This window comes from Vespa crabro, chromosome 1 (genome assembly GCF_910589235.1).
Source record: "Vespa crabro chromosome 1, iyVesCrab1.2, whole genome shotgun sequence".
In the NCBI taxonomy this organism is placed as follows: domain Eukaryota; kingdom Metazoa; phylum Arthropoda; class Insecta; order Hymenoptera; family Vespidae; genus Vespa; species Vespa crabro.
Genome location: NC_060955.1, coordinates 8,944,140 through 8,970,693, shown reverse-complemented (window position 1 = coordinate 8,970,693; position 26,554 = coordinate 8,944,140). Strand labels below are relative to the sequence as shown.

The window sequence follows — 26,554 nt, the reverse complement described above, 5'->3', positions numbered from 1 at the left end:
GCCGTATTTCTTGTAAATTATTTGTTAACAAAAGAAAAATTTTGAATTAGAATATTCTTCAAAGAAAAACATCATCAAAGAAAAAAATTTTTTTTTTTCGATCGTATATATTTAAGCCTTCCAGTTATTTTCATTCCTTTCTTAATCGTATCAATAATGCATAAAAGACGATGAAATTCCTAAAGGAAAGGAAAATTATCATAAGTCGACGTCTAAGGTCCCATACATCCGTAGTCCACCTACTTTCCTCAGCAAAATCTTACAGTTCGTATCACCGACATGTTAGATTAAAATATGTCAAAAGGTTTCTATCGATTTAACGGATATTCTCTTTTATGCATCTATCGTGTAACATTACATATTGGAAGTTCAGAAATAATTCGAATAATTTCTTTGGATCAAAAATATTCTTTTTTTCATCACATGATTTCTATGATTAACTTATCATAATCTTTCTCATAAGGAGAAAAAAATAAATGACAACTCAAATCTTTCTGTTGGAGAACCAAATTAATCAATAATCGTAATCTTTTCATCGATTTCTATTAAAGTCAATAAAACAAATAAAATTTGTTTAATATATAAATAATCTAAACAATAATCATAATTTTCTCTGTCGATTTAACCAAACAAGAAAATTCGAGTCAACAAAATGAGTAAAATCTTTCCGACAGAAAAGCAACCTATACGATAATTGTAATCTTCTTCTCATCGATTCTTATTCGACAAAATAAACAAAGAAAAAAATTAATCAAGAGGTTAAAAGACTTTGAAGGACACGTCAATGCGTATAGTCAAGTACGTCGTACACGCCGAGTACAAGTACGATACGCGAACCGTACTCCATTGACTTCATTTGTTGAAGGACATTTCTCTGGCCCATATTCGCTACCCTCTTTTGCCATGGTGACCTCCATTCAGACTCAATGCAAACGTAAAGGGTGTATGCGTTGCCTTTTCATGCGTTTCTCTGCACGAAGGCAGTCTACGACTACATCCATTTTTGTCTTTTCCTCTTTTATTTTCCTTTCTTATGCTTTTATTTCGATGATCAAACTTAAATTGCAAAATTCAATTAGAATTGAATTCAAATTTATCTTTTATCCTTCTTTGCTTTTATAAGCAAATCGATTGAATTTATTCGAATGAATGGGATGAAAAAATTTGGCTGAATTATTATTTCGAATTTATAATACTTGGATCGTGTTAAACCACCCTACTAGAGACAGGTCTACTTGCAAGGCCGCAAGTATATTTTTAACTTCAAGAGAGAACCTTCGGGCGACTCTGCCGGGATCAATATCTACCACCCCCTGTGCCATGTACTACGTATTACTGAAAGCAAGAAGGATACAAGAGTTCGCTTTAACCTACATATCGAGCTTTCTGCCTCGACTTCACCCGTTAAAATTTTCTACAGATTTTAGTGGCTTGAGTGGTTAAAACGTAGGTTCCTATGAAATTGTGAGGTAAAACTTTACGTTACGTTGAATATTTACCGAAGTAGAAGAATTTCTGTTAACAATGGTACTGGTGCTATTTTCTTGTCGATCAAGTAATCGCATAAAAATGGCTTTCTTCTTTCGAAAAATACAAAGTTAGACCATTCCGTGCCAGCCCATATCCTGTTAGAATATTATATAGTCGTTTTGTATTACAGCCAAGGAACGACATTCGCAATGGGAAAGTTATTCTCGAAGGTCTCCAAGCAATAATCTCGTTTATTGCCTTCCCTTTCGTCGAGCTAGGAAATACTGGTTCCATAATATGTGTCAATTCGTATTGGCTAGACTACATTACATAGACATACTCAGTTAAAATGAAAAACGTGGATAGAGTAAAATATGAAGAAGAGAAGCGAGTTATATGAAATAGTGCCAATTTAAACTATAGTTAGGTATTGTACCTTGAGAAATTAATGACGTAAGGTCTTATGGGAGCTTTTTATTGAGCGATATATTTCTCATATAAATAAAAGAATTACCTAATAAAGGTTAAAGTAAGCTTTCGTCCAATGTCATGAAACGTTTTTATTTCCGAATCAATTTGCTATTAACGTTACATTCGACTGACGTCGTTACTTTTATTTTTTGTTAAAGATTCGTGATCAGCCAAGATCAGCCACGACGACGTCACGAAGAACAACGTTGTCATCAATACCGCATCAAAGTCAGCAGGAGACTTAACGAATATAATATTTTCGCACTGTTGGCAAGACGGCCGATCGTGCGGTAGTACCACTCTCGACTATCCCGTGGTCGCTACGAGCGAGAACAGCCCGAAGATTTTTCCACCGAGGTCCAAAATGCACATCGAGGTGCAGGTGGCGCTCAATTTCGTGATATCGTATCTCTATAATAAGTTACCACGTAGGCGGGTCAATATCTTCGGCGAGGAGCTCGAAAAGGCTTTGAAGGATAAGTTCAAAGGTCACTGGTATCCGGAGAAACCATTCAAGGGTTCTGCCTTTAGATGCCTAAAAACCGGCGATCCCGTGGATCCTGTCCTAGAACGGGCCGCGAAAGAAAGCGGTGTGCCGATTCAAGATATCCTGGAGAATTTACCGGCCGAGTTAGCCGTTTGGGTGGACCCTGGTGAGGTCAGCTATCGAATAGGCGAAATGAACGCCGTAAAGATCCTCTACTCTGAAACCGGAGATCCCCACGATGAGAGTTCGGCCGATCGAGAAGTTACCAAGACATTCAATCCAGAGGCTCAATGCTTCAGACCGATCGAAGCCGTCGGTACGTCCTTGGGTGGTCTCAGTTTAAGCCCCAAATCCACTTCGCCCTTTCCGAATTCTTTAGCCAGTAGCAGCAGCAGCAGCAATGGTTCCTCCAACAATCAACAGAACAATCACGGATCCGGTTCTTCCTCGGCACCCTCACCTACGCCGATCGGTAACTCATTCAAGGGTTCGCCCAGTCCCGTACCAAACTTCATACCGCGTACCACAGCACCGCTCACCTTCACGACCGCCACCTTTGCTCAAACCAAATTCGGCAGCACCAAACTGAAGACAAGCAGCAAACGAGCAAACAGGTACGTCCTATTGCCTTTCTTTATCACTTGCGTGTCGTTCATAATTAAACGATAAAAAGAACGCACCTTAACGTAGCCGCTAGTTCTTGAAAAAAAACAGACTCGTTCAGCAGTATTATGTCTGACCGGTTTCAGGATGTCGCCTACCGAGTTTTCGAATTATATAAAGCAGCGTGCGATGCAACAACAAATTCATCATCATCATCATCATCATCAGCAGCACCAACAGCAGCAACAACAACAGCAGCAACAACAACAACAACAACAGCAACAGGCGCAACAGGCACAGCAACAGCAGGGTCAACAGCAAGGCAGCACCGGGCTACCGGTGTCACAGAATTCACCGAGCAATCGCAGCCTATCGCCGGGTAGCATAGTCGGCACTGGTGGAACTGCGACTCAACAGCACACGGATCCGAGTGCATATTTCTTTCAGCACGGTCCAACGGCGGCTGCTGCTGCCGCATATCATCCTCAATTTTCTCATCGCAACATCTTCGATTCATCGAGCCACGGTGGTTATCTTCCAAACGACCTTTACGCCGGTGCCGCTAAGTTCCCATCGTCTTACCTAGACCCCGGTACGATCGCCGGGCATCAGTTTTACGGTGGTAGCGTGAACGGTACTGGCGGTAGCAACGGCACAAGCAGCAACGGCATCGTTGCAGCTGGCAACGGTGGTAATGCACAAAACGCCACGAATCTTGGACCTGTTGGCTCAGCAACAACACCCAGTGCTGCCAGCGTAAATGCAGCAACGGCTCAACAACAGCCCGACAAAAATGCTCTCGTCGAGGGCTTGAATAATTTTGGACTCGGCTCGGTGGCACCCTATCCTGCCAGCCAATATCAGCATCTCCTCGTAGCCAATTAATATCCTGCGCGTTTACATACTGCTCGGCAAGTTGCCACGCGCCTAACAATACGCTCCGCAACGCGACGCTCCTCCTCAACTTCCCCATCGCCAGGACGACTTTCAACAAGGTCTGTCCATCGGTTTATCGTCTCCCTCATAGGAGGTCTCCGTAAAGAATAGAAAACGAATCTGAAGAAGAGGACGCGTTTCTTACACGTTTCCTGTATTTTGATAGTTGATAGATAAAGAGAAAGAAAAAAAAAGATATGATGCGAACAAGAGAGGAGAGGGTAGGCATCAAAATGATCGTGGGAGCGTTGCCGTTAACGACACAAAAGTAAAAGCAAAAGTAACAACAGCAACGCATACCCAAAATAGAGACCCGACAATTACGACGACAGGGACTAGGACGACGAAGACGAAGACAGCGCAGCAGTTTGTTCGATAAAACCGAATCGATTACGCGAATCCGGTATTCTACGAGCGAACATAACGCATCCACGACGTTAACGACATGGAAACGTATCATATATATATATATATATATATATATATATATATATATATATATATTATGTATCTATTCATACATACACATAATATACATATATATTATTATTAATATTATTATTATTATTATTATCATTATTATTATTATTATTATTATTATTATTATTAAAGGGACAGATATACACACATGTCACGAAGCAAAGAGATGATACACGCATAAAGCTACACACAAGGACACACAACTACCTCGAAAACGAAGCTTACCGAGAGCTGAGCATCATGATCCATGAATTCCATGATTACGTATGCGTGTGCACAAACATGTTCCAACATCGCACGCGATATACACGGAAGATGAAGCGACGAGATGCTATTCTTTGGATACGTTTTAGAAGAAGAAGAAGAAGAAAAAGAAGAAAACAGCGATAACTGACGGTCGACAGCTAAACGAACGTTCGAGGATGATGGTCCGATGGTGAACACACATATACGTAAAAATACATACATGCATACTTACTTACGGCACGTATTACACGTACACACACATACATATTACCAAGACGTAATAATTTATTTTTTCACTGGTATAGTCGAAGAATTGATAATGAATATAACTGTAGAGCCTATGTATTATATTCAAGATGCACTCACTTTACGGGTTCTCGCGAAACGGTAGGAAGTATCTGTCAATTTCTGTCGAGCTCGACGACGGATATTATTAATGGGGAAATAGATACAAGAAGTGCTTAAAAACGAGTGGTATAGAGAGAGGGGGGAGCGAGAGAAAGAGAGAGAGGAGCAAAGAGAGAAGAAAAAATCTGAAGATCGCCGAGCGAAATCCAAAAAAGAGAAAAAGTGAATTTCTCTCTTTCTCGTGGGTAACACAGATAAAAAAGAAAAAAAGAAAGAGAGCGCATGCAGTTTCATACCGTTCGGAAAATTCGTCTTCGGTACGATTTTACATTTTATTTTTATAATAAATGCAGTAGAACGTAGAAAAGATGATGTGAGAGAGAGTGAAAAAGTAAAAGAAGAAGAATTGGACGAAGATGATTGGCGTTGTACTCGTAAGGATTAGCATACAAACGATGAAATCATATTTGTCGATCTTCAAATTTATCGATCCTATACACTATATAGAATCGAAAGGAAGATTTGATATGTGACACGTCGTCTCTGTACCATCCTGAATATTAGAAAATTAGGTTAAAAGGCCGCGATCATTGACTTACAATGTTCTATGCGAGCTCGCGATTTTGTCCGATAGACGTTTAAATGAAAGAGAGAGATTCATCTGTTTTCAATTTTGGGGAAAAGGCACGTGTCTATTCGAATTTTTGTGATAAATCTGAAATTAAAGAAAGAAAAATCAGAAGGAAGAAGAAAAACTAAAATAGAATAAACTTTTTTCGATTTCGAACAAATGAGATTTTTTCAGGGGATCTTTCTTTATCTTCTTCGATCGAACCTCTCTTGCGAGCTCTCGTAAAAAAAAAAGAAAAACGGGGAAAAATAATCGAAAGAAATACAAAACAAAAGGGGAGGGGAAAAAACAGAAAAAATATGACTCGACAGTAACGACGGCAGCGGCGGCGACAATGAGAAAAAGTTTGATAGACGAAAGAAAAGGAGGAAGTGCTATGAGCCGCGGGCTGGGATATATTAGGTGCTAAAAGTATTAAAAACAAGCAAACAAAGTATTTAACTTATCGTAAATATGACAAAATTGTAAGGATGCGCGCATCCGGAGACCGTCGACAGGCCCGGCAACAATTGGATAATAGAAAAATGAAAAAAAGATAGATGGAGAAAGAAAGAGAGAGAGAGAGATTTTTAGAAACGAGGGAAAAGTGCAACGAAAGAGAAAATTTGAAACTTCTCGTTTGTGTGAGTTTGTATCTCTCTCTAGTAACACTCGTACTTACATACGTATTATGCAAAGAAGAAAGGAGGAGAAGAGAAGAAAAAAGAAGAAAAGGATACAAAAATAAGTACGAAAAAATGTGTGTATAAATGTATATCATTTACAAAACATGTCAACGTTTATAACTCAAATGCTCGACAGCTCTCTCGCCTTTTCTTCGTTGATTTTCTTCTATTTTTAAAATTGTTTGCCAACGAAAAAAATAGAAGAAAACAAAAAAAGAAAAAAAAATGGCGATAGCTCGGCGTCGTTCCTTTGCATACTTCCTCTGCGAGCGAATAAATTTTACTTGAGAATCTCTTAGCTTATCTCGACGATTTCAAATGTACGCGAAGGGACATCGTCATGGGTCATCGTCGTCGTCGTTGTTGTGTTGTCGTTGAGTCACGGGAAAAAATAATCGTATTTAGATTGACTTTGAAACGAACGAGGATCCTATAATGATATATCCTCCGCGATTAGTATAAAATAGTCCCTATAAAATGTGTATATGCACGGGCCACTCGGCAGCCGTCCTCTCCGGATGCACGGGGCGTGTTGAAATGGGGGTTTATAATATATGATTTTTTAACTACGGAAACCTATACTAGTAAAATTAATAAAAAGGGTAGAAGTGTTAAATAAAAAGAAAAAGAAACGTATAAGGATGATACGAAGACAAGAAAAGAAATAAATAAATACGAAAATAAATGAAAAGAGAAAAAGAGGGAGAAGGAGAGAAAGAGAAGCACGACAGTACCCTGTAGTAATATCTAAACTTAATTATAACTATTAACGATACGTACGACTGTGGTAGCTATGCTAGTACCTGCTATTATTAACAAGAGAAAAGATGATGTAGTGGTGTAAGATGGATTGATTGGGAAAGTGAGCGAGAGAGAGAGAGAGAGAGAGAGAGAGAGAGAGAGAGAGAGAGAGAGAAAGAAAGAAAGAAAGAGACAGACAAACAGAGAAACACAGAAAGAATGAAAGAAAAAGAAAAGTACTAAGAAGGCCTTAGAAGCATTGAGATAGAAGAGAGGAAAAAAAAGAAAAAAGGTGAGGCTGCAAACTGAGTCGCCATATTCTCTAACCGTGGCAAAAAACCATCTTGCGGCAACCAGAAAACGCTCGGGCAGTCTAGTGCTTGCGCTTTTTATACGTCAGGGAATAGAAACGAAAGAGAAAAAGAAAGATAAAGAGAAAAAATGGGATTTGCAAATAGCAAAGAGTAATTCGAACCTTCTCAATCTGCAATACGAAATTTGCACGAGGCTTTCAGATTTTTTTCTACGATGTATTGTACTTATGATATGAAAGAGAGAGAAACTAGATAAAATAAAAACGATAACGAGGAAAGAAAGAGAAATAGATGGAGAATCGTTCGTGATCGTTTTGTCTATCATTTCTTTCACATGGCCTCCGCGTTTCGTATTGAATGATGAGAAAGTGAGAAGGAGAGAGTGAAAGTGAGAATGAGAGTGTGAGTGAGAGAGAGAGAGAGAGAGACTGTATATTGTGTTGTGTGTACGTAAAAGAGAGAGAGAGAGAGAGAGAGAGAGAGAGAGAGAGAGAGAGAGATCGGATGTTTCTGTCGTAAAATTGTAAAAAGAATGGAAGATGCGAGAATGAGGGCAAAGTGTGAAGCAAAACGTTGCAATAAGTATGCGAATCAAATGGATCTCTACTCGAAACGAGAGGCTCAGCTCAGCGAAGAATCAAACATGATGTATACTCTTTAAAATAAAAAAAAGAGAGAAAAAGGGAAGGGGGAGAAAGACGAAACGACGAAGGAGAGAAAAAGAGAAAAATATAGAAAAAATAAACAAAGAATGAATCAAGTAAAAAAACCGGTCAAGAAGAGTTTTGGTCGCTATGGATTTTACTTAAAACTATTAAACGATATATAGAATGCATACACGGGAAAGAGTACATGAAAGAGGAAGCATATAGTATTATACATTTAAAATACAATTAAAGTTAACTCTGTAAGCAAGAAAAAAGTACGCATAGTTTTCAATACTCTGTAATCGATGTACTTGTTTAGAAAAAGAAAAAAAAAGAATAATGGAAAGAAAGAGAAAATTTATGATATACATACAACATGGCCACATAAATTACATAAAGTACATTTCAACTGAAATAATAAGGAAACAATATAAAGATGCTAAACCGAAATACGCATAATACGAGAGTAAAATAGAGAGAAAAGGAAGAGAGAGAGAGAGAGAGAGAAAGAGAGAGAGAGAGAGAGAGAGAGAGAGAGAGAGTTATGTAAGAAAGAAAGAGAGAAAGAGAGATCAACAAAATAATCTGTATTAAAATGTCATGTGTCTATAACTAATAGCCATCGGTATTGTCTCTTACATAAATGGTAAACAAATAACCGTGGTAATGTCGTATAATGTCATATAGTGATAATCGGACACTGCAATACACCATATATGATATATATATACACATATACATACACATATACATACATATATATATATATATTCTTACAATTAGAATGAAAGGAAAAGAAGGAGAGAAATGAAACGCATATTGCTAACGTAACAAAAATTGGAACACACTGAAAGCATACTAACATACATAACACATATATACCTATCTATTTACCTACCTACCTATCTAACTTTACAACCTACTGTTGTATATGAAGAAAAAATAACTGAGAAGAGTGACGAGAGTATGCGAAGTCGAAATATAGAAAAAGAAGGGCGGAGGCAGAGAAAAGTCTTGATTTACGAAGGACAACATCTGAAATCGTCTTTTACTGGATTATCGACCTTCCATTACGTTGGCTTCGTGTCAGTAAAGAAAAATTTAAAAAATAGAAGGTCGATTAAAAACTCCCTTGCGTTTTTAAAACGATTAAAAACGACTCTCGCCTACTTGGCGAAAACCACTCTTCCTTTATCCTTTTTTTTTGTTATTTTTTTCTGACAAACAGCGATTTGCATTTTTCTAAACCTAACTTACATCATGAGAATATTACTTATGAATAGAAAAGAATTAATAAAAAGAGAGAAAATGGCCGTAGACGTCTCCACACACGCGCACGTGCGCAAGAAGATATACGTATATGCAATGCGAGGTATTCATTATTGGGAATTATATAATTTTTTTATTTATAAAAATTAGGAGGAAATAAGAATTGCAATAGATTTTTTATGAAACGTGTTTTCTTTTCTTACTAGATGTCAAAAAAAAGTATATTTTTTCAAAGGATGTAATAATAATAAAGTTTTTCTTTTATATATATCTGTATATATAAATTATAGGACATGCCGATGTGAATTTAATTCGATTACTAAACGCTAAAAATAGATACTGATTTTTCAATCAAATAAGATATTTTTTAAAAGTCAACAATAAATAATATTTAGTTTATAATATCTCGTAAAATGAGAGACGTTATAATAATTTTTTATACTTATCGTATTTCTTCTTAAACATCAATCATACAAATTTGATCCGAAAGACATTGTTCTAATTTCAAGAATGATAAATTAAACTTTCCCGGCTAAAAATCAGTTTCAAACGTTTTTACCTTAAACATATACGTATTATATTCTAAAGCACACTTTCAAGTCACGAGAAGAAGCAAAAAGCAAAAAAAGAAAAAGAAAAAAGTAAACTATATAGATTATTCTATCAAATAAGGAATTAACGAGAGAGAGAGAGAGAGAGAGAGAGAGAGAGAGAGAGAGAGAAAGAGAGAGAGAAAGAGAGAGAGAGAGGATGATAATTAGATTTGTAATTGATTATATATATACATACATATACATATATATATATTTTTCAATACTTTAATTACTTGCTGAATGTAAACTATATACATATTATTATACATATATATATATATTACACAAAACACATTTGAAAAAGAAAATTAATAGTAATAAGCTGAGTAGAGCCGAAAATATTGGCTTTTTGAAGACACAGAAAGTGGAGAGAGAGAGAGAGAGGGATCCCTAGTCACTTCTTTTCACTGACAAAAGCAAGCGTTAGAAAGCAAAAATTGAAATAAAACAAATGATCACCATCCGTCGTTTGTTGATAGAAAGAATAAATAAACGTGTTCTAGTCGGTTGAAGATCAGTGCCGATTCTCTTCGACGCTTTTAATATGAATGAGAAAAGAAAAACAAAGAGAAATAGAGGGAAGAAACAATTTTTGTACTCTATCCAAAATCACATACACGCTCTCGGTGTCGAAAAAAAAACAAATAAACTTCATTAATCGTATAAGCGTGACATAATGATAATATCCCTTAATAATTGCCTCTTTTTATTAACAAAAATAATAGAGAAAAAGAGAGAAACACACACAAAAGCCAAGAATCAAGATAAACATCAACAAAGATAAATAATAATGAATATCACTTGAGAAGAAAGAAAAAAGAAAATAAAAAGAAGGTTCAAAGGAGACGAAGAATTGCGTGGACCTCGTTAAGGATCAAAACAGTACACATGTATCATTTTTATTAGTTTTTAATGAATGAACGAGACGAGAGTGAAAAAGAGAGAGAGAAAGAGTATGTAAGATTGTGAGTAAAAGAAGAACCTATGTATATATACATATAAATATGTATATATATATGGTATTTCTTGTCATCTCAATTATAATTATTACCGTTATATTTTTATTATTATTATGATTATTATTATTAATCATTTTCTCTTTAATTTTTTTTCTTTTTTTTTATATGATGAAAATTTTACTTTTCGTTGACTTTAGTTTTCTTTTTTTGTTCCTTTATTTTTTATAAGAAATCGACACGAACTTATATCGTCGCTGATTCTGTTTATTCACCTATGTATTATTATTTGTTGCACACACGAATTTGTATACATATACAAATATACACTCACACAACCACGTAAAAACACATATACAGAGTATACACTATCGTTACGCGTTAACGCGCAAATATACATATATACATATACATATTTAGACATATTACGTTAGCGAATAGTGTAATTATATATATATATATATATCGTGTAAAAAGCCGTTATTATTTTCTCGCGAGTTTACGAGACAAAAAAGTTAAACTTAAGGATTCCTATTTCATCTTCTTTTTTGATAGTTCGTAAACGTTGTTTTTTTTGTATGATGTTTGATATAATCGGTGCTCTAATGGCGCATCAGAATAATAATATATTACTATTAAATATTATAAAAGTTATATATATATATATATATATATATATATATATATATACATATTATATATACATATTATATATACACATACAAACATACAACACATACATACATATTCCTTTGTTAATACCATTGTTGGTTAATCATCTGAATTTATTTCAATTTCTTATACGGCCTGTATAAAAAAAAATCTTTTTGAGAATAGATATATCAGCTATATTTTTTAACGTACGTAAATATGCTATATACTTTTTATTTAGCACGCAAGCAACGTTCGTTCGTCGCTTTTAAAAGAAACGACGAAACGGTAGATGACGAAAATGAGCACAGGGATTCGACAATGACAGAAAAAATTTTCTCGAGTGTCACGACAAAAAAACACACACATATACATACACATGTATACACACAGGCTGCGATCCCAAATATTTAACAAAAAAAAAGGAAAAGAAAAAGAAAGAAAAAAATGGAATAACTCGCGTGTGATATACTTATCAGTTTGTAAATTATTTTTTGTATTTTTATATATACATACATATACATATAATATATTATATATAACGTATGCGTATATATATACATATGTAGAAGAAGCAAATTCCCGCGCATATAGATTGCAAACAAGTATACATAGCGTACACATAACAATATAAGCACACATACATACACATGCGCGCGCAGAAGTATATATACAGAGAAGAAACGGTGTGTGTTCATGCATGGAGCGTCGTTTTATTCAACAAAGAGAAAGAAAGAAAATTTGAGAAAGTAAAATACGACGCGTTGCATTCTCGTGAATGCATCGATTACACCAACGATATTTTCGAATTAGTTGATTGCTAATTAATAGCCCTTTCGTTGATCGAGAGCAGCGCTACGCATAATTAGTAGCTTCGAAAACGAATCGCAGTGTATATAATATGTATGTATGTAATCGATACATATATATGTATATATATATATATATATATATATATATATATATATATATATTAATATCACCGTTTCTATCTTTGTCATTTCTTTTTTTAAAGATATGCGTAAATATACACTCATACACGTACATTCACACACAGTAATTTTAATTCCACACGCGATTGCCCCCTCTTTCAGTGATATATGATATATTAGTTCGTTCCCTATTATTTGTACCTTTGTAATTTGTAATCTTTAAACTTGTCAATGCTTTGTTTATTACTATAATGATGATGATTATTATTATTATTGTTACTATTATTATTATTATTATTATTATTATTATGATTATTATTATTATTATTATTATTATTATTATTATTAATATTATTATTATTATTATTATTATTATTATTATTATTATTATTATTAATATTAATATTATCATAATAATATTATTATATATTTTAAATATCTATCGATGTTGTTTTGTTATTGATCATTCAGTTGACGTGATACACATCATACATTTCTATCATTGTTGTTACACGCATAAAGGACAAGTGAATAACGAAGAGTGAAAGAGGAGAGAGAAAGAAAGAATAGAATAAAAGAACGAAAGAACATGTAAAGAAGAGAAGAAAGAGAAGAGAAAACTACGCAAAAAACCTCCATTTACGGTGAACCTTACAATTTTATATCTGAAGATTAATTTAGCATGCATGTTCCTTTCCATACATTTTTCAATATATATTTGTTTGATAGATTAAAATGTAAAAAAAAGAATTGGGAATCAGCACAATTTTGATATAGTAAAAAAAAAGATGAGAGAGAACAGAGAATGAAGTAGCGTTTAGATACCAAATTAAATTTCGTTTATATACTTTTTTCAATAGAAATTTTTTATTTTTTTCAAAGATTAAAACAATAAAACATGATGGATCGACACGTTCTTCGCATAGTAAAACACGATTTTGGTATAATAAAAAAGGGGGAAGATGAAGTTATGGATCAAAAATAGCAATTAAATATAATCCATGCCACGTATACGATATAAACGATTCGATGAAAGGAAATTTTCTCTGGATGCCATCCTATAAATTTTTAACATATTGAGTGCCACGAGGATGAGATTTTGGAATGAGGGAGTTCTGCGTTCAAAATGTTTAAAAAATATATGAGACTAATATAAATAATATCATAGTAAATTCATCTGTATCTTTATACTGAACAAAAAAAGAAACATTAGATGGACATATCGATTGAAGAAAAAAAAAAAAGAAAAAAAAGAAATTGGCTTTGGCAGCAACGCGTTAAAAAAAATAATCCATCAATCGGGTTGCTCGTCCTTACTTTTCCTTGTTCATTTCCACTTTAAATCATCCTGACTTTCTCTTTCATTCCTTTTCGTCTTCTTTTTTTTTCTCTTTTTCTCGTAAAAGACACTCGATGAAAGAAGCTAAGTTGATACTAGAACGTGACGCGATCGCTATGGTTATTTTGCAATTAAATTCGTACTGTAAACAAAACAAAAATTAGAAAAAGAAAGAAGAATTAAATGTGCGTACTTTGTTGAAAATAAATTAGGCCAGCTTGAATGGAAACATAAGACGCTTTTAAATTAGCAAGCGAGGGGCCGCTGATTCGTTTTGAAAAAATTTGTATCGAAAGAGAACGTTCGATAAATGGTCGAATGTTAATATGCCAAACGAAAAAAAAGAAATGAATGAAAGACAAGATATATCTGAGGACGTCATTAGCAATGGTGAAGTAAATGGGAGGGAAATGGATGGATGGATGGATGGAAATCGATAGCAAAAGCCGGTCGCTTGTGATTGGCTAGGATACGTTAGTAGTGATCTTCAATTGGAGGGCGTCCTATTAATTGTTGGAATTTTTGTAGTTTACTAAGAAATACGATTCACGATACGTTATTTGTATATGTATATACGTATACATATATAAACATAATATTTATATACATATATATATATATATATATACATACATATATTATTATTATTATAGTTAAATCGTTCTCTCGAGTTCTTGCATTATGAGTCCGATAAATTTTCTGGGAGGGAAAAGATGTGGGAAGAGATAGAAGATAAACGAAAATAAGAAATGCGATGAAAGAAAGTAAAAAATGATAAAAAAGATTTCGCGTTATGCGACTACTTCCATGCTTTCTCTGCATTTCGAACTTTGAAAATGTTTACTTCATTTGTTTTCTTTTCCTCTGTTTTGCACACCGTATATATATATTATATATACCATATATATATAAATATATATATATATATATATATATACCATATATATATAAATATATATATATATATATATATATATATATATATACCATATATATATATATAATATATATACGGTATATATAATATATATTATATATATATATATATATTAGGATTTTTCCGATATGAAAGAAGAAATAAAAATGAAAGAAAAAAAAAGGAAATCGAAGAGGAGAATTCGGTAGCTCAGTTAAAGGGATTTTTGTATTCGATAATAATAACGATAATAATCATAATATAAAGGGAGAAAAAAAGAAAAATATAGAAGTTAAATCATATAGGAGGAGGAATTATTTCTTCTCGAGTGAATCTCAGCTTGCCTCGCTTCCAACCATGCTCATGAACAACTTGTCTCATACGATGGGTGTGCAATTAGTCAATGATTATTTCTATTAGTTTGTGTGTGTATGATAGTCCGTTTTAAAAGGAAAAGAAGAAAGGAAAAACAAAAGATTACACAACTCATATAACACGACAATGTATTCGTATTATGCGCAAGTCACATAGATAGCATAGTATTAATAACATTGATTTGTTATTGAAACAATGCATCTTTGTCCTGAACGTATTCCTATCTATTATCAAAAATAAATGAAATATTCAAAGTACTCAAGTTTGATAAGACATCTTTTTTTACTGTGTTATACGAACACAAATCACAATTTTTATGTCATGTTATATGAAATTGTATTTAACATATATTTGAAAGATGGTATTTACGAAAACTGGATAAAGTCTGATAACGATCGATAAGAGTTAGATAGCTTCTTCTTTTTTTCTTGTTTTAAATTAGAAAAGAGAGATAAAGAAAAAGAGAGATAGAGATCATTTGAGAGATAGAGATCACGAGTCATCAAAGGATCGAAATCACTCCTAATTTGTTCACCTATCATTTAAATCTAGTTTGAAAATTTCCACCAAAAGCAAGAGACCCTTCAGTCAAACTCGGACTCCTTCGATTATTTAACTACGCTCGAATCGAGTTGTGACACTTCGTCCTACGACAAAGTCAAGCTCGTATCATGCTCTCCACACGTCATCGATGGCAAGTCCGATCGGTCCGAAATGTCATTCGCATATGCACTTCCTGCGATATTTAATATACGAACATGAGTATTAATTGTAATTAATAAATAGATGAATAGACAGATAGATAAATATATACATACGTCATGCATATATGTAATAATCTCAAGAAATACGCGCATCTAGAGGAAAATAATAAATGAGCGGGCGGAAGTAAACGAAAGGAAAGGACAGAGATAAATAAAAAAATATAAAGGATAAATTCATTTGTTGTGCGTGTGTGTGTTATGTTGTGTACAAATGATACAGAAGGAAAGAGAGAAAGAAAATATGAATGAGAGAAAAAGAGAAACAAATGATCCGATGATAAACACGAAATTATTATTCTTTGTTACTTCTTTATAATTAAAACAATAAAAATGATAAAAATATATTAAACATTTTTATTTGAACAAAGAAACAACGATACGATTTTCTTTTGCAAAATTAATGTCATCGAGATCATTCGTATTTTTAATTCATTATTTACGGTTGAATATTAGAATCATTCATTAGTTTACAAAATTAAATGAGACAAGAGGGTACATGTGTACAACGATTTATGTAACAATTATTGAGTTAGTAATCTTGAAAATTGAATAGTGACGAACATTGGTTTATGACGTGGACGATAAGTATTTCAATTAAAGGTCACGAAAATTAAATTACTTTTTCTCTATTCGTTAGATTATTATTCTCTTTTTTACGAAGGGAAACAAATAAAATGTTACGAGTTGTTTACACTAGAACTATTCCAGATCTCATTTCCACTTCGTTCTAAAAGATTCAAATCATTGTCTCTAATGATTTCAATAGAAAACAGCTTTCAACGTTTCATTTCAATCATCTTGTATACATAAATATCTAATGAAAAGTTTAAATAATCATTATTTTTGCAATAATGCTGTATTTATTGACACTTTCCTTGTTTTTCATAAAAATTTTCAATTGATCGTTCCACGAATTCTCAAAATTAAATTGTTGTCAGTGTGTATTCGCTCGATCATTCAATAATCGATTAGATTTTTCCCTTTCATCGAACATTCGTAGAATTCCGCTCCTTCGAGCGATGCTAATGTATCGAGAATATATCTGTTATCAGAATTTTATTTATTTTTTCATATCTTAGAAAGAAGTCACGATCGAGCGTTCGAACTAGGATTAAGGGAAGTCCACGAATGGCTAACGATCCAATAGGATGAAACAAATGAACAATTATATGACCACTGGACTTGCCTTTTCCGCTTGTTTTCTTATAAATCTGTTATAGTATCTCTTAAGGTACATATCTATTTGTTATGTATACTCCTATCGTATCACCGTTGCGTATTAATGTGGACAGGCAAAGGTCGTATGCTCCATTTTTATATAGAGACACACTGATAATGCGCAATGATAATACGCAATGATGATACGCAACAGTGATATGATACGAAGATATGCAACAAGTGGACACGAAAGATATCCTCATAACTGTAACGCAAATCAAACCTAAAGTGCACACACGAAAATTAAAAAGGGAGAAGGTTCTATTTATTTAAAGGTCTAATTATCATCATTGTCATCATCATCACCATCATTATCCATCATTGTCATCATTATTATTAAACATCGTTGTACGCACAATATAAAAATCCAAAATCAAAGATAAGAGAATATATAACGTAAAAAGTATCGAGATTAGACGAAAGAAACTAGACGACAAGGAAAATATAACTTCATAATCTCACGATCGTTATTAAGATCAAATTACAAAGAGTTATTATTCACGAAGATGTAAAAGAAAGAGAAGAAAAGAAATGAGAATATGTAACAGGGTCGTAATTTTAAATCGAATTTCTCGAATCGAGAGCTCGTATAAAGTTCATTCTTAATTCATTTGGAAGAAAAAAGTGATTAGTGAGATTAAGAAAGAAAAAAGGAAGTTTGCAGATTAACGAAGATACAAGGATGTCCAATGATTCAGTATTTATTTCATATAAATGTATCTAACCTACTATGAAATAGAGGAAAAAGGATCAATTGAAATTGTTGAAAAAAGTGATAGAAAAAAGATGAGATGGAAAGAGAGACAGAGAGAGAGAAGGGGAGATAATTTGTTTGTTTCGCGACCTATCATATGTGTAAAGAGATTATAAACTTTGAGAAAACTTCTTTTTTTCTTACCACCTTTCATCAGCTAGTATACGTATATACGTACAACATACAGCTAATTAAGTAAAGATAAAAAAAAGAACAAAAAAAATAAGCCGCTGCTGATTCAATGTCGATGTGTCATATCTATTTCTACAAGCCCTAAAATACGATCTCTCTTTACGTTTAATGAATGTGAATACGTAACAACATTTGTTAGACAAGTGTTATTAGTATTTATTATAAATAGTACTTGGATTAAAAAAAAAAAAAATGTATGGTCTCTCGCGCACCCACGAATGCGCGTCGGGTCGATGGCGGATCGAGTAAGCAGACAAGAGAGAAAGAGAGAGAGAGAGAGAAAGAGAGAGGGAGAGAGAGAGAGATAGAAAATATGCGATAGAAAAGTAGAGCCCCTCCGTATATAAAGCGCAGCCATTACTGGAACACCTTTGAATATATTTGATCCGATCCGATCATGTCCGATCCTTAACGGAAAAAGAAAAATGCATGGTTCCCAATTAACTGATTTTACGACACAATATTCTAAATTCGAACGAAGACTTTTTGAGGATGAAAGAATAAGAATTCTCTCTGTTATTATTTTTTTCTTTTTAATTGATTTGTGAAAACCGAGACATATACATATATATATATATATATATATATATATATATATATATATATATATATATATATCTTTTTCGACAGCCAATCGCGACATTGCGTTATATTCTTTTTTTTTAAATATTCCCTAACGTTAACGGAAAAAAATTATGGTATCGCATAATCAAAATGATTGAATAAGACATGTGAAAGGAATAAAAAAAGAAAAGAAAAAATGAGAAAGAGAGAGAAAGAGAGAGAGCGAGAGAGAGAGAGAGTATGCAAGGAAATGTGAGAGAGTGAGTCAAATATGACGACGCGTTATTCGTGGGCGCAACTAATCGAGCAGTCTCGAAGAACGCAGCTACATCTCGTATATAAATCTTAAAAATTAAATAATCTTTCGCATAAGTACCAATTAGACAAGCAAAATTAAGGTGTTTATAAAAAGTATAACAAAAAAAAATGGAAAAAAAATTAAAAATACAAAAAAGAACGAAGTAAACGATCGATTTAAGGTTACGCGGCAAATTTAAACGGTATTCATGCGTGAACTAGACGGAGAAATGTTGCCAAAACAAAAATATTTGCATTATGCGTTACTATAAGAGAGTTGCACGAAACGGAAATCCATGGAATTTCTTTGGGGAGCGCAATTAATTCGATTTTTTCTGTGAGGTTAACATTATTTATTAATTATTCGGTTTTTTATAATTAATCAATTAATTTTTTCAATTTAATCTGAACAATGAACGGCGTTTATAAAAGAAACTAAAAAAACAAAGATCGTCCAAGTTATTTGCTATATATCGTGAATTTTTTTAACAAAACTTTTTTCAAGCATATACGCGTTCTCTTCACTTTTTTCGTAGTTTACTATTCGATCGAGATAGAAAAAGAAAAGAAAGAACAAAAATAAGTTCTTAATAAGATTAATTTAACGATTAATATAAAAAAGAACAATATCGCAAGCGCCGTCGGTGCAAGATTTTTATCGATCGCTCAAAACTTTATACTAATTAACATATTAACAAAAAAAAAAGAAAATAAGAAAAGAGAAATATTTTCACAAAACAAAAATTCTTTTCTTCTTTTCTTTTTTAATTCTTATTATTTTTCTGAATAGAAAAATCTCGCGAACGAAAGAAACTCCGCATTAACGTTTCCGTAGTGTCCAAGAATGCGCGACATTTTCTTTCCCAGCGAAATTTTGCCCGACAATTCTTTGTCCGTAGTACCACGAATACATTAGCAAGAGTATATTGCTTCGATGCTACACTTGAAATTAAATAATAATAAAATATAATAATAAAAAAAGAAAAAGAGAGATATCATAAGAGACATACACGGTCGAGTCACGAACAAAAAGGGACAAGGAACTCGAGAAGCGAAGAGGAATGTACTACATCAATTGTTATTGTTATAATTATAATTATTATTATTATTATTATTATTATTATTAATTATTATATATAATTAATATTATTATTATATCATCACTGTTTGTATTACAAGTATAATTATTACAAAATATCTCTGAATTAGTAAGATTTCAAACGAGAATATATATATATATATATATATATATATATATATATATATACACGCTAAAGAAAAAGAAAAATAAGAAAAACAGGAAAAAAAAGAAAAAAAAATTTAAGTATCTTGAATGTAAGAAGTAGCGCGCGGCCATACGATAATTCACTTTATATTTCTACATTAATAATATTTAAAATACACATAATAACTTTAGTGAGAGACGGAAGTTTTCCATTCCGGATGAATAAATAAATGAAAATAAAATAATAAAGGTATATATATACGTACATACACGTACATATATATATATACATATATATATATATATATATATATATATATATATATATATATATATATATATTGATAAAACTTTGAAAAAAATGAGAAATAAAAGGTATGACGTATGTCTGTATACATGTGTACAATAGCCTATAATTTTTCATGTTGTTGTACGAATTTTTAAGTTTATATTAAAATATTTTGTGCATTCATAAAAAAAAAATACCAATACTCGTCTCGTAATGAGTCTTCATGCCTTACCTCCGTATTCCATCTTCTTATATTACGTGGTTTATAATACTTCAGGCTTGAAAATATTCTAATATTCATTCCCTTTTTCCATGATAGTTATTTATTTTTCAGCATAATGTTTCAATATAGAATTTGTTCTTGGAATTCATCGATGAAGATCGTAAGGTTCAAGAAGGTTCGTTTATATAAAAAGAAAATGCGAAGAACAAATTTATATCAATAACCTTTATTTACTGCTACATGCAAAATGCTACAACTTATACGTTGCATATATAAATATGCCTTTTACGATAAAACCTATAACACTTTCCTAGTTTTCTTTTGTCCCACGATTAGAACGATACACCGAGTAAATCGAACGAATCATTTCTTGGGAGTAATCAAAAACTCCTTTTATTCACTTTTACTTTTATTATTTATTTTTTTCTTTATCATTTATTTCTAAAAAACAATTGAAATCCCCAAAGTCTCTCTCATTTTTGTTTCCTCTACCCCTCTCTCATATATAATCGTATATCTGACGACAACTTGCATCATCTTCATCAAAGGGGATACTCAATGAATATGCAAAGCTTATTTAAAGAAAAAAAAAGGAGTATGAGTGTGACATTACTTTTGAATAAACATATATATATATATATATATATATATATATATATATATATATATATATATATAAAATGTATATATATGTATATATATATACATATATATATATGTTTATAATATAATATATATATATATATATATATATGTATATGTTTATAATATATATAATAAACAATAAACGTGTAAATATAAGTGTACAATGACTTTGTTTCTATGGCTATTTACACGATCGTCGTGTCGTAAGTTAATTGAATGAGTAGAATCCGACGATGATGATTATTGACCAAAGTTGATAGCCGGAAAGATAGTCTGTGAAAGTACATATACACATACATATATGAGCGAACGATCGATCGAAAGAGCGAGCGAACAAAACAATAAGTTTTCTCGATAAAAAGGATTGTGTAGTTGCTATTACAATATTAATAATGATATCCAAGAGAAGGAAGAGTCGCCAGTTAACGTTCTCGAATGAACATTATATATGTTCAAACGTGTTTCATTAATCAGAGACAACATTGAAGAAGAAAGGAAGGCTCGTAGTAAAAAAAATCAATGCTATCTGGATTCACGAATTGATTGGAAAAGTGGATTAGTCCGTAGCTTCGTGAAATTTAAAATAATGAATCTTCATAGCTCTATTGTTAGGATACTTGATATTGCAACGAGGACAGGTCGCATTAACGGCACCTTCGACAACATAAGTGGTAAGATCAGTTTCTCTATGAAAATTACTGTTGTTATCAGGTTCATAAGCTGTTCCATGTACAGAAAGCATATGATTAGCTATCTCTTCTCTGCTCCAAACGTGACGATTGCAGAGTTTGCAGCAGAGAATCATTGCTTTGTGCGGCAAACTTTCAGTCTTCAGAGATTGCGATTGAGCCGAATACGTAGGGTTACAGCTGCCTGTGGTGCAACGACTTTTTGGATTGTTTCTATGCTTTACGGAGAAGTGTTGTCTCAAATTTGACAATGCCGAGAACTGTTTACCGCACAAATTGCACGAAACTCGACCATCAGCGCTTGGTATGGGAACACACTCATTTGTTGATATTTTACCGATCACTTTTATTACTCTTGGTTTGTGGATCAGTTGTTTGTGTTTATATAAAACACTCATGTTCGGAAATATCTTCTTACACAAATGACAAGTAACCGGTTTCTTACCGGCATTGGTTAAATTTAAAGTAAATTCCTTCGCAGCATCTTCTTCTAATTCAAAAACTGTTTTCTTTGATTTGTATTCCTCGCTGGAAATTCGTCGAGTACTACTATTCTGTGCTTGATTAGACCGTAATGAAGCCTGTAAGTCACTATGGAAAGACATTCTATGTCGTTGCAATGATTGATTGCTACTGAAGATTTTTCGACAAATGTTGCAGAAGAATTGAGCGTTCTTTCTACCGAGCGATTGAAACTTTATCGAAGCTACCGTGTTTGCTTTGTGAAGCTTTTTGTGTTTTGTCAAGACTTTCTTAGAACTGTAATGTTTGCCGCATATATCACAAGGGAAAGTTTGCTTTTGTAAGTCGCTCAATATCGGATTTGCTTTATGCCAATCCATATGTGTTTTTAAACTCTTCTGATCAGGAAAAATATTGGTACATAACTGACATTGAAGTTCGTCACCTGAAAAACTTTTCTCTGGTTTGTTACGAGCACAATGGACATCCCATAGATGTTTCCTTAATTCAACTACATCTTCGAATTTGCCATCGCATACTTGACACTGGTAATTGTTCTGTGGCTTCGTAGGTGGTGGATTAGGAAAAGATTTTCTTGCTCTAGCTGGACGTTCGGGCGATGTAACAACTAAACTACGGACGCTGCCCTCAGTAGGAGAGAGCGAAGTTGCAGTTTTAATCTCATTGTTCAAGAAGGATCGAGTATACAAACGCGAATTTGCTCGGTTGTGCCAGCCTCGATGGATCTTTAACGAGGCTTCCTCTAAAAAGACTTTACCACAAATATCACACTCTTGATTACCAGATTTATCTCCGTGAGCACTCCTACAATGGAGATCCAAATTAGCTTTGAAAGTAAATGTTTTAGGACACTGACGACACATCAGCATGACTTTCGTTTTGTGATCAAGTCTTGCATGACGTTCGTAAAGCTCTTTAGTTTTGAAGGATAATGAGCAACGTATACAAGTAAAACGTGCTTTGCTGTCCTTGTGAATATTCCTAAAGTGTCTTCTCAGATTCGGATAATTGGAGAATACCTTTCCGCATATGTTACATTCGTTTCTTCGTTCGCCAGAATCTGAGATCGCACTTGCGTTAATAGAATTCATTCCTTGTGAATTATCGTCGAGTCGTTCATATTCAACGCAAGAACTATTGGCATTTCTTTCTTGTGGATCTTCGATACCATGATCTTTCATATGAATTTCTAAAGCACCAGCGCTGCTAAACATACTACGGCAAATAACGCACGAATATATCTTTACTTTTAAATGAAGGTTTTTATGTTCAGCCAATTTGGCTCTCGTAGTAAAATCCTGATCACAAAGATTACAAACGTATCGTTGACCGTCGACGCTTCGTCTCGATACCGTAGCTTCCTCGTTGTCACTCCACGATTTTAAAGGACTCTGTCCACGATGAGGCGACATAATTTGATTACTAGCAACCGGCCGATGATGTTGATCCACGTTCATCAGCCGATGCTTCTCGTGATGCGTCAGATAATCACTCGGTGATCTGAACTTGGCGTTACATTCGAAACAAACGAATTCTTTCTTCTTATGATCGATAGTGATATGATTATGAAATTTTTTAAAGACAAGATAAGTCATACCACAATGAATACATCTGTAACAAGTTCTTACTTCCGGTGATAACCTGATACAGATTACACGATGCTTCAACAGATTAGGTTTGTATCTGTAAATCATGCCGCATAAATCACAGGCGTGATTATGCGCTGGATCGCCATTCTTGTAAGGTCCAAAAATGATCCTATTCATCTGAGATGTTTTCGGCAACATTTCTTTCTTCGGGCACGGCAAAGGTGCCATAGGTTGTAACTTGGGTGGAGATCTCATTGGTGACATCATTTCTTCGTATTGTTTATCCGAATGTTTTGACAAATGACTTAATAATTCCTTTCTGTTTGGCATCGGTCGTAAACACATGTTACAAGTGAAATACTTTTCGTCTCCTTCCTTAGGTATAACTAACGCGATTTTCATAGCACACTCGAAGGATGCACTGCAGTGTAATTTGTACATAGAACGATCAGAAAATTCCGTTAAACATGCGATACAAGTGTATGGTCTTAAGTCTGGCATATGTTGACGAATATGAGAAAGCGTATTTCTTCTATCGATAAAAGTTTGCTGACACGAGTAACACGAGAATGTCTTTAGTTGGCTGATTATATTTTGTTGTACCTCCGTCAATGGTGCATCGTTCTCCATACTCGTTAATTCGTCTTCCACATCTTCAATCGATTCTTCTTCATCAACAGACATCGACTTAGATAACTCTTTATTTTCGCATTCGTCACTATGAAATCTTTGCATGTGTCTTATATATGTGTACTTAGAATGTAAATTTATCTGACAATGAGTACACTTTTGTTTATAAACACGAGTACCTCGGAAATGCGTATGAGGACCACGTTTCATCTTCTTTCTACTGCTTGGAGTAGCTGCATTTGATTTTTGAGTCGAGTCAGCTTCCATAATTCTGTCTTCTTTACTAGCGATCGCCATTGGATTCAATAGTAATTCATTATCAGTGACTGATTCTATTTCTATTGTACAATCAGTATCATAATCATCTTCTGGTTCAGTTTTTATCGATACACCATAAAAATGTTTATCCAGTTTATGCTCCTCCCTGTCTGCATTCTTCGATGGAATTGGCTGAAAAGCTTTAGATTCCTTATCTTTACGTGTCTTGTCAATTTGTACTCCTGTCCGAGCTTCATCTTTAGAATAAAGTTTACTCCCAGACTTTACATGATTAACGATACACTGAAATGAACATTGAAAAGAAATTAAGAGGAATATTTTACATGACAGAATTTTGTTGTATTTGAACTTACAGAGCTTGATTCATTGTTGGATTCAGATGTTTTAGCGTTATCTTCGCAGTAATCTATGTCCATAGGTTCCTCTTTTATATTTACAACCTGTTTAATAAAAAAATAATTTCGCATTAAAAATATTTTCCTACAATATCATCAAATCAAAGAATAACTATAATTATACCACTGGGTTTGCCTGTGGATGAGTTTCCAGCCATTTCTGTAATTTGTCCTGAGAACGAAAACAAGTTTCCTTGTAGCTGTACCACTGATTTACATTGTTTACACATGATGAACATATCAATGTAGATACTTTGTCGGTAGACAAAATCTGAAACAAAATACAAATATATAAGTTAGGAATATATTTTATTTCGATTAAGTAATCTTTATATAAATTATCTTGACATGTTCTCTTACAAAATCCTATTATCCACAGTATCAGATACAGAAAAAATGTATCAGTCATTTGTAAACTTTGAACAAAAAGAAAAAAGCAACATATGAATGCACTATACCAAAGAAGAACCATGGGGCATCAATGTGTTTTTCATTTCACTAATAATCCTATAAAAAAACGCTAACCAGTTTTTAAGAAACTATTGTATTATCATAAACATTTAATGACGATTCACAAGATAAAAAGCATTATTAAGTGGTTCTTACATCGCCCGCCGTGAACATAACCTCCAAATGAGATAAACCAAATTCGTTCGACGTACGACGTCGCACATTATAATTCGCCAACGTAAAATCGATCTCATCAATATTTGAACGCGCGATAAAAAGTAAAACAAACCTGAAGTGATAGGCATGCCTGTATTTTAGTAACGAGTGGTACACCAGCAGAGGAATCTTGTGCCCCAAAGATCGACGATTTTGGTTCTTCAACAGATAGACACAATCTGCACACGTTTTCAACGTTCGATAGTTCAACGATGTCGTCCATCGTGGACGGCAAAATTTCTTGGTGCTTTTTGAAGCACCACTCGAACCGCCACGAATCCGTCTCCTCCTTAGGGCCAGGTTAGGGACGCAGAGTTTTGTTTGTAAGTCGACATTTGAATATGAAATCGAGCGGTCCCTTTCAAAGCGTTCCTTCCATTTACTAGTAAGAACCAGTCAGAACGCTTTCAATACCATCGTGATGATGTGCAATAAGAGTATAATATGGCAGTGCTGCCATCTGAAGTAAGAATATAAATTCATAGATTAAAACTTGATACATGTTGAACTATTTTTGACGTATCCATAGTAAGAAAAATATAGCATACAACGATTATTTTGAAAAGAGAAAATGTATTTGTT

At 33.4% G+C, this 26,554-nt stretch overlaps 2 protein-coding genes across 11 annotated transcripts in view; one reads left to right on the top strand and one right to left on the bottom strand.

Annotated features, from left to right (window-relative positions):
* LOC124429381 (protein Tob1-like) overlaps window positions 1-14,407 on the top strand; it is a 37,988-nt gene extending 23,581 nt beyond the window's left edge. For 8 of the 10 annotated variants that reach the window (XM_046974604.1, XM_046974596.1, XM_046974613.1 and 5 more), the window contains 2 exons: window positions 2,100-3,042; window positions 3,178-4,482. In XM_046974604.1, coding sequence (XP_046830560.1) covers window positions 2,306-3,042; window positions 3,178-3,916 — 1,476 coding nt within the window. In that variant the 5' untranslated portion in view covers window positions 2,100-2,305 and the 3' untranslated portion in view covers window positions 3,917-4,482. Of the gene's footprint in view, window positions 1-2,099; window positions 3,043-3,177; window positions 4,483-4,579 lie in introns of those variants that run through there. The other 2 variants (XR_006943429.1, XM_046974652.1) reach the window with 2 other exon arrangements.
* A 6,951-nt stretch (window positions 14,408-21,358) lies between these two features.
* Window positions 21,359-26,462, bottom strand: LOC124426629 (zinc finger protein 62-like). The gene is made up of 4 exons (XM_046968547.1): window positions 26,046-26,462; window positions 25,431-25,577; window positions 25,265-25,351; window positions 21,359-25,193 (listed from the first exon to the last, which is right to left on the bottom strand). The coding sequence occupies exons 1-4, from the start codon at window positions 26,193-26,195 to the stop codon at window positions 21,798-21,800; spliced, it is 3,780 nt and encodes a 1,259-aa protein (XP_046824503.1). The 5' UTR covers window positions 26,196-26,462; the 3' UTR covers window positions 21,359-21,797.
* Between the last annotated feature and the right edge of the window lie 92 nt (window positions 26,463-26,554).